Source organism: Ornithorhynchus anatinus, chromosome 7 (assembly GCF_004115215.2).
Source record: "Ornithorhynchus anatinus isolate Pmale09 chromosome 7, mOrnAna1.pri.v4, whole genome shotgun sequence".
NCBI lineage: Eukaryota > Metazoa > Chordata > Mammalia > Monotremata > Ornithorhynchidae > Ornithorhynchus > Ornithorhynchus anatinus.
Window position 1 is genome coordinate 59,724,543 of NC_041734.1, and position 17,874 is coordinate 59,742,416.

At 52.0% G+C, this 17,874-nt stretch overlaps 2 protein-coding genes across 8 annotated transcripts in view; both read left to right on the top strand.

The window, feature by feature from the left end:
- ZC3H11A (zinc finger CCCH-type containing 11A) overlaps positions 1–4,939 on the top strand; it is a 50,179-nt gene extending 45,240 nt beyond the window's left edge. For all 7 annotated transcript variants that reach the window (XM_039912584.1, XM_039912583.1, XM_039912586.1 and 4 more), the window contains 3 exons: positions 322–488; positions 1,878–1,945; positions 2,850–4,939. In XM_039912584.1, coding sequence (XP_039768518.1) covers positions 322–488; positions 1,878–1,945; positions 2,850–3,114 — 500 coding nt within the window. In that variant the 3' untranslated portion in view covers positions 3,115–4,939. The remainder of the gene's footprint in view (positions 1–321; positions 489–1,877; positions 1,946–2,849) is intronic.
- A 2,424-nt stretch (positions 4,940–7,363) lies between these two features.
- SNRPE (small nuclear ribonucleoprotein polypeptide E) lies at positions 7,364–16,883 on the top strand. The gene is made up of 5 exons (XM_001513264.5): positions 7,364–7,509; positions 11,705–11,731; positions 13,796–13,858; positions 14,462–14,540; positions 16,615–16,883. Exons 1-5 carry the CDS (start codon positions 7,456–7,458, stop codon positions 16,668–16,670), a joined length of 279 nt encoding a protein of 92 aa, XP_001513314.1. The 5' UTR covers positions 7,364–7,455; the 3' UTR covers positions 16,671–16,883.
- The last annotated feature ends 991 nt before the right edge of the window (positions 16,884–17,874 follow it).

Here is a 17,874-nt window from a genome sequence, read left to right on the forward strand (position 1 = left end):
ATTGAGGTATTTGTTAGGAGCTTACTATGTACCAGGCACTGTTCCAAGCACTGGGGTGGATTCAAGCAAATCGCACTGGACACAGTCCCTGTCCCACATGGGGCTCACAGTGTTAATCCTCATTTTACAGACGGGGGAACTGAGGCACAGAGTAGTGAAGTGATTTGCCCAGGGTCACCCAGCGGACAAATGGCGGAGCCAGGATTAGAAGCCAGGTCCTTCCGACTCCCGGGCCCGCGCTTTATCCACTAGGCCACCCTGCTTCGTTTCTGAGAAAAGTGGTGTTGGACTGCCGCCATGCTCTTCTCTCTTGCCCTTCAGCCAAACCCAAGGTGAACGTGAAGCCATCCGTGGTCAAGACGATCGCGGCCCCCAAGCTCGCAACTAAACGCAAGGCGGCAGAGAGTCACCCTGCCGTCGTTGCGGCCGTGAAGCCCCTCAGCTCCAGCGGCGCCCCGCCCGAGAGCCTCTCCAAGAAGGCGGCCGTGGTAAGGAACAGCACTTGGTACCGGTGGTTCGGAGAGATGCCGGCCAGACCGACCGTTCCCTGTCCGGTCTCTCGAGCTGGGGGACTGCCAGCCCCTTACCGCTTCATCAGCAGCAGCAATAGTATTTATTGAGCACTTACGGCGTGCAGAGCACTTCAGTAATGCTTGGGAGAGTACAGTCCAGTAGATGCTCCCTGCCCACAGCGAGCTTACAGTTTACAGGGGGACTTTGAACTCATTGTGAGCTGGAAAAAGTGCTGTAAACTTCAGGTGGTATCGTTGTCCTTTCCTGCCCGCGTATTAGCTGGGCAGGTGATGGGACAGGGAAGGATGGGTTAAACACCAAACACCTGCCTTGGAATAGGACTTTAGGGAAAACCCTTGCACAGTATAGAACAGTGCTTGGCACGTAGTAAGCGCTTAAGAAATACCACTATTATTATTAATAATAATGTTGGTATTTGTTAAGCGCTTACTATGTGCAGAGCAATGTCCTAAGCGCTGGGGGAGATACAGGGTCATCAGGTCGTCCCACGTGAGGCTCACAGTTAATCCCCATTTTACGGATGAGGGAACTGAGGCACAGAGAAGTTAAGTGACTTGCCCGCAGTCACGCAGCTGACGAGTGGCAGAGCCGGGATTCGAACCCATGACCTCTGGCTCCCCAGCCCCGGGCTCTTTCCACTGAGCCACGTTGATCGGTCGACTGAGCCCGCCTCTCTTCCTGAGACCCCCGCACCCTGAGGTTGAATAGTCTTGAGTTCTGGGAAGGGGGTGAAAGAGCTCAAGCTTCCCCAAGAAGCGGAAGGGGAAATAAGAAGGGAGGTATTCGTTAAGCACTTACTATGTGCAAAGCAGCGAAATGATAACTGTGGTATTTTTTAAGAGCTTGTTATGTGCGAAGCACTGTTTTGTACCGAGTGCTGTTGGCGAGTGAGAACTGTCACTTGAAGAAGATGGTAAAAAAAAAATGAGAAATCAAGCAGAGATTCAGATTCTGGAAGCTGCCGCTGAAAAGAGGGCGTCACCAGGGTAGTAATAATAATTGTGTTTTTTGTTAAGTGCTCACTATGTGCCATGCACTGTACTAAGCGCCATTGTAGAGACGAGGAAGTGAGATCCCACATGGGGTTCACAGTCTAAGTAGGAGATAGGACAGGTATTGAATCCCCGTTTTGCAGAGGAGGGAATCGAGGCACAGAGATGTTAGGTGACCTGCCCAAGGATCCCCAGAGCAGATCCCTGATGGAGCTGGGATTAGAACCCAGGTCCTTCGACTTTCAGGCCTGTGCTCTTTCCACCGGGCCTGGCGCCTCCCAGCGGGAAAAGGAGCGCTCGGATAAATGAGGGTTAAGAACCCTTCCGTTCACTCGTATGTCTCTCCTGCAGGCTGCCGGTCCCATTCTTTCGGATGACAAACCGGTCCCGGCGGTCGAGTCCGAGAAACGCAAGGACAGGTAACACCTCCCTCTTGGTTCCAGGTCTTCCGCCCTGCTTTTTATTTCGGGAGGACTCACAGTCAAGGAGGGGATCTTGGGGGCAGCCGCAGGTTGATGAAGTTCAGAGGCCGAAAGTCCCGTTCGGGTCCTTGCCTCCGGATTTCAAGTCATCCGAGGAGGATGACGTTGAGAAACTCATCTGGGAGATCTCCGGGGGCAAACTGGAGGCCGAGATGGACTTGGATCCCTTGCCTCTAGATTTACGAACCTGGGATATCCAGAATGGTAGAATCCTACAGTCTTTATGAGTGCAAATTTCCGCCTTCCCCGAGACCACCAGTTCCAAACTAATGTAAGGGTTGGGGTGAGACCTACCGTTGTCCCTCTCGTCACGTCTGAGCCGCACCGCTGGCCTCTTGCGTCGTGTTGCGTGGCGATGGGGAAGTAGTCTTTAACCCTGGGCCTGATCCCCTAGGCACCGATCAGCGGTTTCGACCTATCCCTTCGTAGATGTGACTCCTGGGGCTCTGCCGGTTTCTCTCTCCCACCTACAGCCTGTGCCGCTCAGTCCTAGGGCCTCGGGCACATCAAAATAATAACTGTAATAACTGTGGCATTTAAGTGCTCACTCTGTGCCGAGCACCGTCCCGAGCGCTGGGGTGAATACAAGCAGATTGGGTTGGACCCAGTCTCTTTCCTGTGAGGGGACTCACAGTCTTAATCCCCATTTTACGGGTGAGATGACTGAGGCGCGGAGAAGGGAGGTGACTTGCCCAAGGTCGCACAGCAGACAAGTGGCAGAGCTGGGGTCAGAACCCAGGTCCCGGGGCCGTGCTCCTCCGTAGCAGAGTCAAGAGGGTGGGGCCGAGCAGGGGAGAAGGATGGCTTTCCAACGGCAGCGTTCTTCTCCCTTTTCCCGCAGTCCCCAGCTGCCTCCGAGCCAAGCCCCTCCAGCTCTCCCAGCCCCCGAAGTGTCGAGCCCCACCTCCTCGCAGGCCCCAGCGGCGAAAACCCGCCGCCTTAGCTCCGCCTCCTCAGCTGGGAAGACCCCCGTTTCCGTGGAGGATGACTTCGAGAAACTCATCTGGGAGATCTCGGGGGGCAAACTGGAGGCCGAGATCGACTTGGATCCCGGCAAGGATGAAGACGACCTCCTGCTTGAGTTGTCTGAGATGATTGACAGCTGAGGGCAGCGGCCCCTATCTCTCATGTCCCCCGTCTTCTCCCCCCAACTCCCCCCCCCCCCAAAAAAAACTGCACCCTTATATTTTATCCATTTTAGCATCTCCCTTAAAGTTGCCCTTTTTCCAAGACAGGCCAGGCCCCAGATTTTAAAGTACACCGCAGCAGCGTCTGCCCTTGGACCGATTTCCCATCGGCGGGTCCGTTTAGCCATCGTGGCAGTTGGATGCCGCGGGCTCTGAGCTTCTTCGGGATAAAGTGAATGGCTTTATTACAGTCCAGAAGTTAAAGGGGGTGAAGAGGGGACACGAGGGAGTCTTGTACATCATTGTAGTTTTGCCCCGTTTCTTTGGTTTTTACTTGTTTCGTGTATGTGCGCTTTGTCTTAACTCGCTTAGGGCTCCCTGAATTAAAAAGGAAGGAGACAGCTGTTACCATTAGGGACCAAACTTCATGCTGCCCATGAGCAGAGTCTTCCCAGCCTGTGCTACCCTGTCCCTTTTTTTGTTGGGTTTTTTTTTCCCCCCGTTATTTTCATGTGTTTAAGATACTCGTTTAACCGGAGAGGTGCCCAGCGGCTCCTGGGAGGAAGCGTGTCGGACTGGGCCGGACACCTCCTCTGCCTTCCCCTTCCCCTGCCCAAGTCTTACTTTACGGTAGCTGTTGCCGCCGCTCCTCCGACCGTCCCGGAGGAGCGTCGGACGACGGATTCGTAGGATAAAAAGCAACCGCCTCGAAAAGTGCCTCGGACGTCCCAGGAACCGCTCGGCTGCCAGCGCTCCCCCGGATCCTCCGATCGCGTCGGGGCCGGGCCGAAGGAAGGTTTCCCCACCTGCCTCGTCCACCCTCCGGATTCTCTGCTGCGGTCGAGGCAGCGGCCAACCTGGAAGAGCGGGACACCTCCCTGGCCCCTGACCTCAGCAGCCCCCGACCCCCGTGCTCTCCGTTTCCGGCCCCCGACCGCCGAGGAAGGCGCGCGAGCCGCAGGCTGCCCGTCCGAGGCCGTGCCGTGGCAGTCGATTGAATCCCGGTGGAGCGAGGGGCGGAAAGGCTCGGAGAGGTGCCGGAGGCCGGGTCTTGCCTACCAGCCACCTCTTCCCACTCCTCCGAAGCCGCCCCCCCCCGTCTGAGGATTGAACTTCCCGTTTCCGTCGTCGGTCCGTTATCACCTCAAGGCGTATGCTAGGAAAGCGTACTCAGACCTGCGTTCTCAGAAGGAGAAATACGACGTTGTAAATATTTGTGCGCGTTCAGTCTTTTGAAGAGACAGACAGGCGTGTCTCATTTTGATAACTCCCCGTGAGCGGAGTCTCGGTTCCCAGGGGGTAAACTGAGCCACCGCCATCGACTCCTAAAGAACTGCTGTTGTAGGCAGCTCATCGTGAGGGGAACTCGATGGAATCTCGCGAGAGAGCAGGAAGCAGATCAGAAGACTTCCGCCTTGGCGAGGCCCGTTCGCTTTCGCGTAACGTGGTGACTCTCCAAGATCTATAAATAAAATGTGTATATAGAGGCGTCCGTCGGCGGGGCGGGGGAGCCTGGATGAAGGGATGGCCCTTCCAAAAGACAGCGCATGGAACATTTTCAGGACCAGCTTCCCCCTTCCTCTCCCGCCATTTCACGCTTGGGACCCGAGCCTGCCGATCTCATCTCCCTTTTGTAAATAACTATTTTATTCTCGTTTTCTAAGATTTTGTTTGTATCCTATTTAAGGCACTTGTATTAGTCTGTGGATCGGAATCACTCACGTTCAGCGTTACTTGAACTGCCGACTGCTACAGAGAAGAATATACTTAATTTGTGTTTGGAATAAAAACCAGTGTAAGCGATTCTTCACGCTCTTAAGTGACTCCGTTCAACCTCCACGTCCGTCACGGCAGAGTCACCGACACTGCATCTTGCACTAGCATCGTGAACTTCTTATAGTGACAGGTTTTTTTTTTTATGGTATTAAGCGCTTACTGTCTGTCCAACACCGTTCTTAGTACTGGAATGGAAACAATTAGATTGGACACAGTCCCTGCCCTACGTGGGACAGCGAGAAGCAGCGTGGCTTAGTGGCAAGAGCCCGGGCTTGGGAGTCAGAGGTCATGGGTTCGAATTCCGCTCTGCCGCCTGTCAGCTGTGTGACTTTGGGCAAGTCACTTAACTTCTCTGTGCCTCAGTTACCTCATCTGTAAAATGGGGATGAAAACTGAGTATCGCTGCAGGATCCATTTTTCTAAAAACCCATACTGTATCTTCTGCTGAGCTGCATCTTCCCAGTTTAGATGGAAAGTTCCTTGAGAGCCTGAACTAAACAAGATGTGGGTGTGTGCCAGTTTGTATCTACCCCAGCCCTTTGCACAGTGTGGGACACATAGCATTTGACAAATACTATTACTGTTATTAACCTGAATGTCAGCGGCTGCCTTTGGGCAGGGAGTCATTCATTCAATCATATTTATTGCACGTTTACTGTATGCAGAGCACTGTACTAAGCGCTTGGGAGAGTCCACTACAACAGTAAAGACACATTCCCTGCCCAAAGTCTTCATCCCCATTTTACAGATGAGGTAACAGAGGCACAGAGAAGTGAAGTGACTTGCCCACAGTCACACAGCTGACAAGTGGCAGAGCCGGGATTGGAGCCGGTATCACAGTCTCAATCCCCATTTTACAGATGAGGTAACTGAGGCACTGAGAAGTTGTGACTTGCCCAAAGCCACACAGCTGACAGGTGGTGGGGCCGGGATTAGAACCCATGGGCTCTGACCTAAGCCCATGCTCCTTCCACTGAGCCACGCTGCTTCTCTAAAATGGTGGTATTTGTTAAGCACTTACTATGTGCAAAGCACTGTTCTAAGCACTGGGGGGATACAAGGTGATCTGGTTGTCCCACGTGGGGCTCACAGTTTTAATCCCCATTTTACAGCTGAGGTAACAGCTGGCAATCAGCGGAGGGGGATTAGAACTCATGACCTCTGACTCCCAAGCCCTGGTACTTTCCACTGAGCCACGCTGCTTCTCAAAAAAAAAACGAGGGCACTTGTTAAGTGCTTACTATGTGCGAAGCACTGTTCTAAGTGCTGGGGAGGATACCAGCTGATCAGGTTGTCCCACGTGGGGCTCACAGTCTTCATCCCCATTTTACAGATGAGGTAACTGAGGCACAGAGAAGTGAAGTGACTCGCCCAAAGTCACCCAGCTGTCAAGCGGAGCCGGGATTTGATCCCACGACCTCTGACTCTCAAGCCCTGGCTCTTTCCACTGCGCCACGCTGTGAGCCCCACGTGGGACAAACTGATCAACTTGTATCCCCCCGAAGTGCTTAGAACAGTGCTTTGTGCATAGTAAGCACTTAACAGATGCCATCATTATTATTATCATGGATGGATGGATGGATGGATGGGTGGATGAATGGGTGGATGAATGCATGCATGGATGGATGGATGGATGGATGGATGAATGAATGGATGGATGATGAATGGATGGATTAATGAATGAATGGATGGATGGATGATGAATGGATGAATAGATTGATGAATGGATGAATGAATGAATGGATGGATGATGAATGGATGGATTAATGAATGGATGGATGGATGACTGCATGGATGGATGGATGGAGCATAGTTCAGTGGAAAGAGCCCGTGCTTGGGAGTCAGAGGTCTTGGGTTCGAATCCCACTCTGCCACTTGTCAGCTGTGTGACTGTGGGCAAGTCACTTCACTCTCTGTGCCTCAGTTACCTCATCTGTAAAATAGGGATTAACTGTGAACCTCACATAGGACAACCTGATGACCCTGTATCTCTCCCCCAGCGCTTAGAACAGTGCTCTGCACATAGTCAGTGCTTAACAAATACCAACATTATTATGAATATGGGCCTCGGGTAGCCTCCTCCCCTCAGGCCTATTGATTCTATTTAGTCGCCATTGTTTTTACGAGATGTTCTTCCCCTCGACTCTATTTATCGCCGTCGTTCTCGTCTGTCCGTCTCCCCCGATTAGACCGTAAGCCCGTCAAACGGCAGGGACCGTCTCTATCTGTTGCCGACTTGTTCATTCCAAGCGCTTAGTACAATGCTCTGCACATAGTAAGCGCTCAATAAATACTATTGAATGAATGAAAGGCCTAGTCAAATTTTCCCGGGTCTTCCCCCCCATCGAGCAGTCTGTTTTGGTACAGTCCTGGGCCTCCCCGCGCGCCCCTCCCGTCCCCCCCGCTGAGAAGTCGCAGTTGGTACAGTCCCGGCCGTCCCATCGCCTCCCGGGGAAGAAGCGGAAGTCGCTCTTGGGGGAACCGGAAGTCGCTCCGGGCGGACGGCTTCGCGAGGCGGCGGCCATCCTGTGGAACGGTCCCGCCATGGCGTACCGCGGCCAGGGCCAGAAGGTGCAGAAGGTGATGGTGCAGCCCATCGTATCCTCCGCGAGGAGCGCTCGGGCGGCGGTGGGCCGAGGCGGGGACCAGCCGAGCCGGTTACCCGACAGCCTCCGCGGCGGGGACCAGTTGAGTGGGTTACCCGTCAGCCTCCGCGGCGGGGACCAGCCGAGCCACGCGCCGCCTCTTGTCTGCCTCAATGGCGGCGGCGGCGGCGGCGGCGGCGGCGGCGGCTCCTCCTCCTCCTCCTCCTCCTCCCAGAGAAGGGGGAGGCAGGCGGCCGGGGGGGCAAGGGGGAACCAGAAGGAAGAAGCAGCGCGGCTCAGTGGAGAGAGTCCGGGCTGGGGGAGGCGGAGGTCATGGGTTCGAATCCCGCCTCTACCCCTTGTCAGCTGGGGGACTTCACTGGGCCTCAGTTGCCTCATCTGGAAAATGGGGATTAACTCTGAGCACCTCGTGGGGACGGTCTGATGACCCTCTGTCTCCCCCAGCGCTTAGAACAGTGCTCTGCACAGAGTAAGTGCTTTGCAAATGCTACCATTGTTATTATAAGGGGGCTCTGCCCCTTGTCAGCTGGGCGACTGTGGGCCAGTCACTTCACTGGGCCTCAGTTGCCTCATCTGGAAAATGGGGATTAACCCTGAGCACCACGTGGGGGCAGTCTGATGACCCTGTAGCCCCCCCAGCGCTTAGAACAGTGCTCTGCACATAGTAATCGCTTAAATACCAACATTATTATTGTGAGGGGCACTGCCACTTGTCGGTTGGGCGACTGTGGGCAAGTCACTTCTCTGGGCCTCAGTTACCGCATCTGTAAAATGGGGATTAACTGGGAGCCCCACGTGGGACACTCTGATGACCCTGTATCTCCCCCAGCGCTTAGGACAGTGCTCTGCACATAGTAAGTGCTTTACAAATGCTATCATTGTTATTATAAGGGGGCTCTGCCCCTTGTCAGCTGTGTGACTGTGGGCAAGTCACTTCACTTCTCTGGGCCTCAGTGACCTCATCTGGAAAATGGGGATTAAAAAATGTGAGCCCCACGTGGGACACTCTGATGATTCTGTATCTCCCCCAGTGCTTAGAACAGGGCCCTGTACATAGTAAGCGCTTTAACAAATACCAACATTATTATTAGAGTGGGGCTCTGCCACTTGTGAGCTGGGTGACTGTGGGCAAGTCACTTCACTTCTCTGGGCCTCAGTTCCCTCATCTGTAAAATGGGGGTTAACTGGGAGCCTCACGTGGGACCCCCTGATGAACCTGTATCTCCCCCAGCGCTTAGAACAGTGCTCTGCACATAGCAAGCGCTTAACGAATAAGATGATTATTATAAGGGGGAATCACGCTGCGAGAAGCAGCGTGGCCCAGTGGCAAGAGCCCAGGTATAGGGGTCAGAGGTCGTGGGTTCTAATCCCGGGTCCGCCCCCTGTCAGCTGGGTGACTTTGGGCCAGTCCCTTAATAATAATGTTGGTATTTGTTAAGCACTTACTCTGTGCAGAGCACTGTTCTAAGCACTGGGGGAGATACAGGGTCATCAGGTTGTCCCTCGTGAGGCTCAGTCTTCATCCCCGTTTTACAGATGTGGTCACTGAGGCCCAGAGAAGTGAAGTGACCGGCCCACAGTCACACAGCTGACAAGGGGCAGGGCCGAGATTCAAACCCATGACCTCTGACTCCCAAGCCCGGGCTCTTGCCACTGAGCCACTTCACTTCCCTGGGTTCCCCCATCTGAAACGGGGAACCCAGTAACCCCATCTGAAAAACGGGGATGAAGACTGTGAGCCCCACGAGGGACAACCTCATCACCGTGTCTCTCTCCCCGCGCTTAGGACAGTGCTTGGCATGTAGTAAGTGCTTAACCAACACCGTCGTTATTATTACTATTATTATGTGCCAGGCACTCTTCTAAGTGCCCGGGGAAGAGAGAAGGTGATCAGGCTGTCCCAGGTGGAGCTCCCAGTCTCAACCCCCATTTTACAGAGGAGGTAACTGAGGCGCATCAGTCGTATTTATTGAGCGCTTACTGGGTGCAGAACACTGTACTGAGCGCTTGGAGTTTCCAGTTCGGCAACAGAGACGATCCCTGCCCAACAGCAGGTTCCCAGTTTCAACCCCCATTTTACAGAGGTGATGACTGAGGCGCAGAGAAGTGAAGTTCAATTCGGTCGTGTTTATTGAGCGCCTACTGGGTAGGCGCAGAGCACTCTACTAAGCGCTTGGAGCGTACACTTCGGCAACAGGTAGAGACGATCCCCGCCCAACAATGGGCTCACGGTCCAAAAGTGGGGAGACCGACAGCGAAACAAAAAAGTAGACCTCGATACCAGCAAGACAGGTAGAATCATAGATACAGACACATGGTTGATACAGTCGAGTAATAAATAATACATACAAATATGCACAAGTGCTGTGGGGAGGGGAGGAGGGGGAGAAGGAAAGGGAGGGCTCCGTCTGGGAAGGCCTCCTGGAGGAGGTGAGCTCTCGGGAGGGCTTTGAAGAAGGGAAGAGAGTTCGGGGGATGTGAGGAGGGGGAGCGTTCCAGGTCAGGGGTCGACGGGAGGGGGGACAGGTGCGAATGAGGGACCGTGAGGAGGTGAGTGGTTAGAGGAGCGGAGAGTGCGGGCTGGAGAAGGAGAGAAGGGAGGTGAGGTAGGAGGGGTGATGGAGAGATCTGAAGCCGAGAGGCGAGGAGTTTCTGTTTCGTGCCGAGGTCGATAGGGCAACCGCTGGAGGTTTGGCCCAAAGTCACACCCCCGACAAGTGGCGGAACTGGGATGAGAACCCACGACCCCTCATTCCCGGGGCCGGGCTCTTTCCACCGAGCCACGCTGCATCTTGGGGAGCCCCTTAGGGAGGCCGGTCCAGTCCCTTCCGATCATTCAGTCGTATTTATTGAGAGCGCTTACCGCGTGCAAAGCACCGTACTGGGCGCTTGGGAGAGTGCAAGCTCTCTTGTACTTGGAGAAGCAGCGAGGCTCAGCGGAAAGAGCGCGGGGTTTGGAGTCAGAGGTCATGGGTTCGAATCCCCGCTCTGCCACTTGTCAGCCGTGTGACCGTGGGCAAGTCACTTCACTTCTCTGTGCCTCAGTTCCCTCATCTATAAAATGGGGATTAAGACTGTGAGCCCCACGTGGGACAACCTGTTTCCCCTGCGGTCTGCCCCAGCGCTTAGAACAGTGCTCCGTACAGAGTAAGCGCTTAACAAATACCAACATTAATTACAGTACGAGAGTTGCCATTGTTTTTACGAGATGTTCTTCCCCTCGACTCTATTTATTGCCATCGTTCTCGTCTGTCCGTCTCCCCCGATTAGACCCTAAGCCCGTCAAACGGCAGGAACTGTCCCTGTCTGTTGCCGACTTGTTCATTCCAAGCGCTTAGTACAGTGCTCTGAACATAGTAAGCGCTCAATAAATACTATTGAACGAATGAAAGATAGACAGCGTGACTTTGGCTGGGCAGAGAGATGGTACCAATGGCAGAGGACTGCGCCAGGCACCCGCTTCTGGACCCCCACTCAGGGCAGTGAAAAAAACCACCTCATTTGGGGTTGAAATTCCTAAGCGACATTTCTGCTTTTGCACCGAGGCAGCGGTCGGGTCCCTGCAGGTCTCTGTGGCGCCCGGGTTTGTGGTCGTGCCACCTTTCCCTGGGAGACTGATCTGGTGCGGGGGGGTGGAGGGAGGGGGCGGGAACCCAGGCACAGTTCTTTTCCAAGCAGAGCCATAAAAAGGTTAAAGAATGAATACCCGAGGACCCCCGCGCCCTCCCCAACGCACACTCAAAGACATCTCCCCGGCATTTCCACAGAGTGGATGGGATTATCCGGGTCAGCTCAGGGCTAGGAGGGAGTAAATTTTCTTCACCGGTCAGCCCGAGGTAATGACAACGAGCCCGCGGTGTAGAGGGGGAGACAGGCATTAAAATAAGTAACATATAGTGCTATATGTAGTGCTAAGCGCTTAGTACAGTGTTCTGCACGCAGTAAGCCCTCAATAAATGCGATTGAATATATACATATGCATCCCTTCTTGGAGGCCCACGCATGCGTGGTTTGCCCGGCCGGACTCTGCTGCTGTCGTTTTCATTCATTCATTCAATCGTATTTATTGAGCGCTTACGGTGCCCTGTACTGAGCGTTTGGGAAAGTACACTACAGCAATCAAGAGTGACAGTCCCCGCCCACGACGCGCTCGCAGACGAGAGTTTTCCTTAGCCGCTGCTGAACAGAATCTCATCTTCCGCTACCTGCAAAACGTGAGTAAAACCTCTGCTCTTTTGGAGGTGGGAGGTGGTGGTCATCTGCGTCTGCCCCCTCGGTGCTTTCCGGATAGGGCCCCTTTCTCTTGTTCCTGCGCCTCAGCCTGGTTGAAAGGGGCAAAAGAGACGTGCCCCGCAGTGCCCGCCTAGGTTCGGGTGGGCAAAAAATGGCGGTCAAAAGGCGAGAATTTAGAAATGTTGGGTGGATGTATGGCCCGTCCCAAACCTAAGTGTGTGAGCCCCTTGAGGGCAGGGATTATAATAATAGCGATGGTATTTGTTAAGTGCTTACTACGTGCTAGGCACCGTACTAAGCGTCGGGGTGGATGCAAGCAAATCGATGCCCCATGTGGGACAGGGCCCACACTCTCAATCCCCATTTTACAGAAGAGGTATCTGAGGTCCAGAGAAGTGAAGTGACTTGCCCAAGGTCACACCGCAGACAAGTGGCAGAGCCGGGATTGGAAACCATCGCCACCTGACTCCCAGGCCCATACGCTATCCACTACGCCATGCTGTTTTCCAGTATACCCTTCCAAGCGTCTAGTACGGTGTTCTCTGCACAGAGTAGGTGCTCAGTATAGTCTGGTGGGTATCGAGGAGGAAGACCATCTGGTGATTTCCTGTCATCGCTGCCCGGCCCCTAACCAGTCTGGATGGGCCCGAAACAGGGATTCTGTGACCACAATGCTTATGTTCTTTTGAAAGTTGGGTTCTGGCAGGAGCTCGATGATGCTTATCTCTACCCAAACCCAGTCCTCTGCCGGCCAGGTGGGGCAATCAGTTAATCAGTGCTATTTATTGAGTGCTTACTTTGTCCTGAGTACTGTTGAACTTATACAGTGTGGGAGAGTACGGTCTTCAGTCGTATTTATTGAGCGCTTACTGTGTGCAGAGCACTGTCGTCAACGCCTGGAATGTACAATTTGGCAACAGAGTTGGAAGACACATTCCCTGTCCACTGCAGGGAAAAACTTCAACCAGGATTCTAGAATATGCCAGTACAACATTGTTAAGGAAAGAAGGCTTTGATGCCAGTTAAAAACCCCCGGGGTGGGGACGGAAATTGGATTTGGCAGATTGTAGGAGGTGGAGTCCAAGTGGTGGTGATAAAAGACTAGGTTTTCAAGGAGGGAAACCTGTAAACATTGGGTTTTGACTAGCCGAAAGTGACTTTCCCCCTTGCTACCAAGATGTCCTAGTTTTCATCCCTAAAAACCCTTAGATTGAATGGCTGGAACCAGTCTTGGAGAACATATGAATCATAATAACATAATCCAAACATCCAGGAACCTGGAGAGAGATGGCATGTCTAACTTGGGGTTGATCTAGACATGTAAGCTCCTTGAGGGCAGGGATCATGTCTACCAACTCTACTGTAATATTAATAATTGTATTTCTTAAGCGCTTATTATGCCGGGCACTGTACTAAAGCGGTGGGGTGGGCAGAAGGTAATTGGGCTGGACATAGGGCTCACAGTCTTAATCCCCATTTTCCAGGTGAGGTAATAGAGGCCCAGAGAAGTGAAGTGACTTGCCTAAGGTCACGTAGCACCCGTGTGGGATCAGAACCCAGGTCCCGCCGACTCCCAGGCCGGTGCTCTGTCCACTGAGCCGTGCTGCTTCTCCCAAGCTTTGAATACAGTGCTCCGTGCTCAATAAATAGCATCGATTGATTCCTTGATTGATGATTCAGAAAGTCTCCCGAGAAACAGTCCCAGTCTCATCTGTAAAATGGGGATTAAGACCGTGAGCCCTGTGCAGGACAGGGACTGCATCCAACCTGATTTGCGTCTATCCACCCCAACACTTAGTACGGTGCCTGGCACATAGTAAGTCCTTAACAAATCCCGTTATTGTTGTTATTATCAATAGTAATTGTTCTTATTTAACTTTCTGTCCCGTTTCAAGTAGTATGATTTTCAAGCAACTGATTGGTCGTGGTGCCTTTTAAAAAGCCACAACCTGTTTCTCCTTCTGTAATTATAGCACAAGAGGTGGTGTGTTTGCCTTAATTCGATATGAATTTAATTGGCGTTTGGGTTTTCATGCTGATTTCAGAGATCCCGGATTCAGGTGTGGCTCTATGAGCAAGTGAACATGCGGATAGAAGGCTGCATCATTGTGAGTATTTCAGCCATTTCATCTACTCCCCCGTACTGTCGCCAGGATCCGCAGACGTGCAGGCGCTGAGGGAGGGAATTTGTGGAGAAAGGTTGTTTAGCAGAGGAACGAGAAGACTGGAAACGAGTGGGGGATAATAAAGGGGAAATGCTTAGCTCACATGCTATAACGAGGCAAGGGAGAGGTTGACACACCCTCCCCCCAAGCCCCAAGGGTGGATCTCAGCTTGAACAGCTGTATTCATCATTGGCTTAATGTGGAACAGGGACTGGGTCCAACTTGATTGTCTTGTATCTGTCCGGCACTCACTACAGTGCTTGGCTTATAGTAAGCACTTGGCAAATACGGCGATTATCATGATGATCATTTTTCCACAAATAGCTCTAAAAATCAGGGTTGTGCAGACTCGTCATTTTTAGAGCCCTGGGTTGGAATGAATTATATAAGGGAATTGTACGAAGTCACAGAAGCGTAAAAATAACAGAATTGATTGCCGGAGTGGTTTAGGTATATCCTTTTGTACTCTCCCAAGCCCTTAATCGAGCTCTGGGCACCCACAAGGCACTCAGGGACTCCGGATTGTCTGCCTGGCCTGTTTTCTAGGGCTTCGACGAATACATGAATCTCGTATTGGACGACGCAGAGGAGATCCACTCAAAAACAAAGTCAAGGAAGCAGTTGGGTAAGTCCATGAGCAGCCCCGCCAACGTAACGGGAAGATCAGCCGGTGGTACGGATTCATTTTCGAGGCCTGTGGCTAATTTTCATGGTGGACATGCGATATGGGTTGTCTGAAAGGAGCCCTCCTTGGACCCGTACACGCGAATATCTTTCTCTCTCTCTCTTTCTACCCCACCCGCGAGTCTTTGAAATAGAGGTCTTAGCTGAGATGTCGGGTAAGAAGCGTTGAGAGGAGCGTGGCCGGTAATGGCAGAGAGTGGGGTCGGGTATTGGAAAGTGTCGGTGAGCCAGGGAGGAGCAGGTGAGAAGTGTGTCCCTGTCAGACAATATTCTCTACTCGGGAAACACCCAATAAGTACCGTCGATTGATTCTCTGACCGCCAGCTGGATCATCGGCTTGTCACCGGCTCCGTCAGGAAGATGGTCCTGGTGAGGATTTCTAGGCAAGGGATTCGGGAGGGCTACGGCCGGATGGCTCGAAGGCCAGGGGCCCAGCTTTGAATCGGTGGCTGGTTTTCACCGAGTACCTGCTGTGTGTAGAGCGCTGTACTAAATTCTTGCCATAGCTCATCAGTCGATGGTATTTACTGAATGCTTACCACGTGCAGAACGCTGTCCTAAGCACTTGGGTGAATACAACAGAGTTGGCAGACACAATCCCTGCCCACAACGCGTTTACAGACTAGAGGCTCTAGGCCCGTGTAGGGAGTTGCCCATTTTTTCGGCAGAGGCTGAGAAAATACTGATAGGGTTGCTTGAATCCCGTTCGTGGATTATCTAGTCCCTCAGTAGAGTGGGTAGGGACCATGTCACTTTGTCAGTCTGTACAGTCCCAGCACCATCTGGGCAATTCAGTCATTCAATAGTATTTCTTGAGCGCTTGCTATGTGCAGAGCACTGTACTAAGCGCTTGGAATGGACAATTCAGCAACAGATAGAGACAGTCCCTGCAGTAAATGCTGACAGTCCTTTCCCCGCTTTCCCTCTACTCCTCCCCCTCCCCTCAGCACTGTGCTCCTTTGTATATCTTTTTATTACCCTATTTATTTTATTGCCCTATTCATTTTGTTAATGAGGTGTACATCCCCTTGAATCTATTGCGATTAAGTTGTCTTGTTTTTGTCCATCTCTCTCCCCCGATTAGACCGTAAGCCCGTCGATGAGCAGGGATTGTCTCTATCTGTTGTCGAATTGTCCATTCCAAGCGCTTAGTACAGTGCTCTGCACATAGTAAGCGCTCAATAAATACTATTGAATGAATGAATGGTCCCTTCCTCCCTTCCAGTTTCTGCCTTCGGCCCCTCCACCCCAGGGTCGTTCCTTAGTCGTTTTGGCTAAAGATTAGGTTGCTTGGTAAAGGCAGAGGGAGGAGAAGGAAGGCTGCCTAAAGTGAGGTTTTTGAATGATCTGGACTTTCTGGTGTTTTTGCTCTCCTTGTCTTCCCTCTCCCAGGAAATTTGGAAACTATGATTCCAACTAATTTGGACAATTTTTTTTTTTTTTTTTTTGGCTTTTTCGTATTATGCTTTAATCCATGTTGTTATACTGTGTCTGGGTGGCTAAAGCAGCTCTATACGTCGGGCCAGATTTCCCAAGCCAGGTACTCTTTCCCCTTCCCTGCCAGAAAAGTAGCCAGACGGAGCTGCAAAGCTTATGCTTCGGAGGCATTTTCTCCTTGAAGTCTTGATGTTTCGAGAAGAGCAAGTTTGTCACCTGACAATCTACAGACCAAGTATCTTGACTGCTTATTTTCATCATTTTGTAATATTCAGAGGGCCTTCCATCTCACAGTGTGTCCTGTGTACTGCAGAGTCAGCCTTTGGCACGCATCCGATCCAAGTTTGTCCTTTATGAACTTGAGTTTTCATAGGGGAAACAAACTAGCTAACTTTTTGGAAAGAACAGAGTGTGCCTGTGTGTGAGAGAGGGGCCCGCTCTAAATATTTTGAGGCTCGGGAATTAATGTTAGTTTGGAGAAAAAATAAATTTAGGTCAGAATTCAAGGATTTGGGTTGGGAAGTTAGTTGTGTCTTTGTATAATTATGTGGCTCCTAACGGCTCCCTCTGTCTTGCAGGTCGGGTCATGTTAAAAGGAGACAACATCACCTTGCTCCAAAGCGTGTCTAACTAGAACTGCTCAAGGATGAAATCAGTAGCTATAGAAAACCACCATCTAATGAAGGCCAGATACCCTGGCTATTTCTTCCCATTTGTCCCTGTACATCTTAGAACCGTGATGGTTTTGCCTTTAATTTTTTGTTATTGGTCTATTTTGAACTGTGTGATGCCTTTGATTACAACTTTTCACTTGGAATAAAGGATTCCAGGAGTGTTTTTGTTTAAAGGGTTCGTGTTGGATTTCTTTGCAGCCACGGTGGAGTGCTCTCTCCCAGGCCCTGACCTTGCCTTCCCCAGGTCCTTTTAGGACTATCCGGGTTTGCAGCAGGGTGTTCCACAGCTGGCTGACCCAGAATTTTGGAAGAATTTTAGACTGCCTGTGCCCAAGAAATGACACTCAGGGTAGAAGATGGTATGCAAAGGTTGCCTGATGGGAAAAGAGCACAGCGCTATCTTTTCATTCAGGCAGTCGGAAACGTTATCCTCACATCCCGCAGAAGAACGGGTGGAGGGTTTGAGATGGCTTTCCCTTGTAAAAGCTACTTGCCCTTAGCTTGGGCTTTCCCCTCGGCGCAACCGCCTCGTGCGGTAGAAATCCTGGTTCACTTTTCGTGAACTTTGGCTTTTCTCAGAATACCGTCCCAGACTTGGTGAGGGACGAATGGTTTAAGATGACTGGACGTCTCTCTCCACCTCCATCCTGGCAGCATCGGGTAATAGTCAAGGCTGCCAGTGATACAGCCGGAGCCCAATCCGAGGTCAGAACTGGCTCCCGGGGCTTAGAACAGGGAAGCGGGCCAGAGGACGATGAGCAAGAGGGGCGCCGTGATGGCCGGCACGGCCTCCTCCTTTCCTGGAAAGCCCGATCTCCCCGTGCAGAAGGTATTCGCTTCCCGATGATGGATCCTGCAAGCTCTGGACTGACGGGGGAGGGCTTAGGTCCAGCCTCGTGGACCCTCTTCGGGACCCGAGGCTAAAACAAGTGGCAAGTACGGTGACCCTTCCCCTCCACCCGTCATTCCGTCCCCCAGCTCGCGTGTGTGGGAAGCCCCGGTCACAGCAACCCCCACAGGGCAAATGGGTGGGGATCCCCTATGGTCAGATTAAAAAAAACCCTAAAATGTTACGGCACTTAAAAAAATGGAAATTAAGTAACTTTGAAAATATTTTTTAATCCTAACTTATTCAAGCTTTTTCTGTTGTTGTTTTTTAGTATT

What these genes read in the sequence shown, in the direction of transcription:
- SNRPE (XM_001513264.5), top strand. Translation starts at nt 7,456, where the DNA reads ATGGCGTACCGCGGCCAGGGCCAGAAGGTGCAGAAGGTGATGGTGCAG. An exon ending in TCTTCCGCTACCTGCAAAAC is followed by an intron (nt 11,732 to 13,795) that starts GTGAGTAAAACC and finishes TGCTGATTTCAG; the next exon opens with AGATCCCGGATTCAGGTGTG. An exon ending in GGATAGAAGGCTGCATCATT is followed by an intron (nt 13,859 to 14,461) that starts GTGAGTATTTCA and finishes CCTGTTTTCTAG; the next exon opens with GGCTTCGACGAATACATGAA.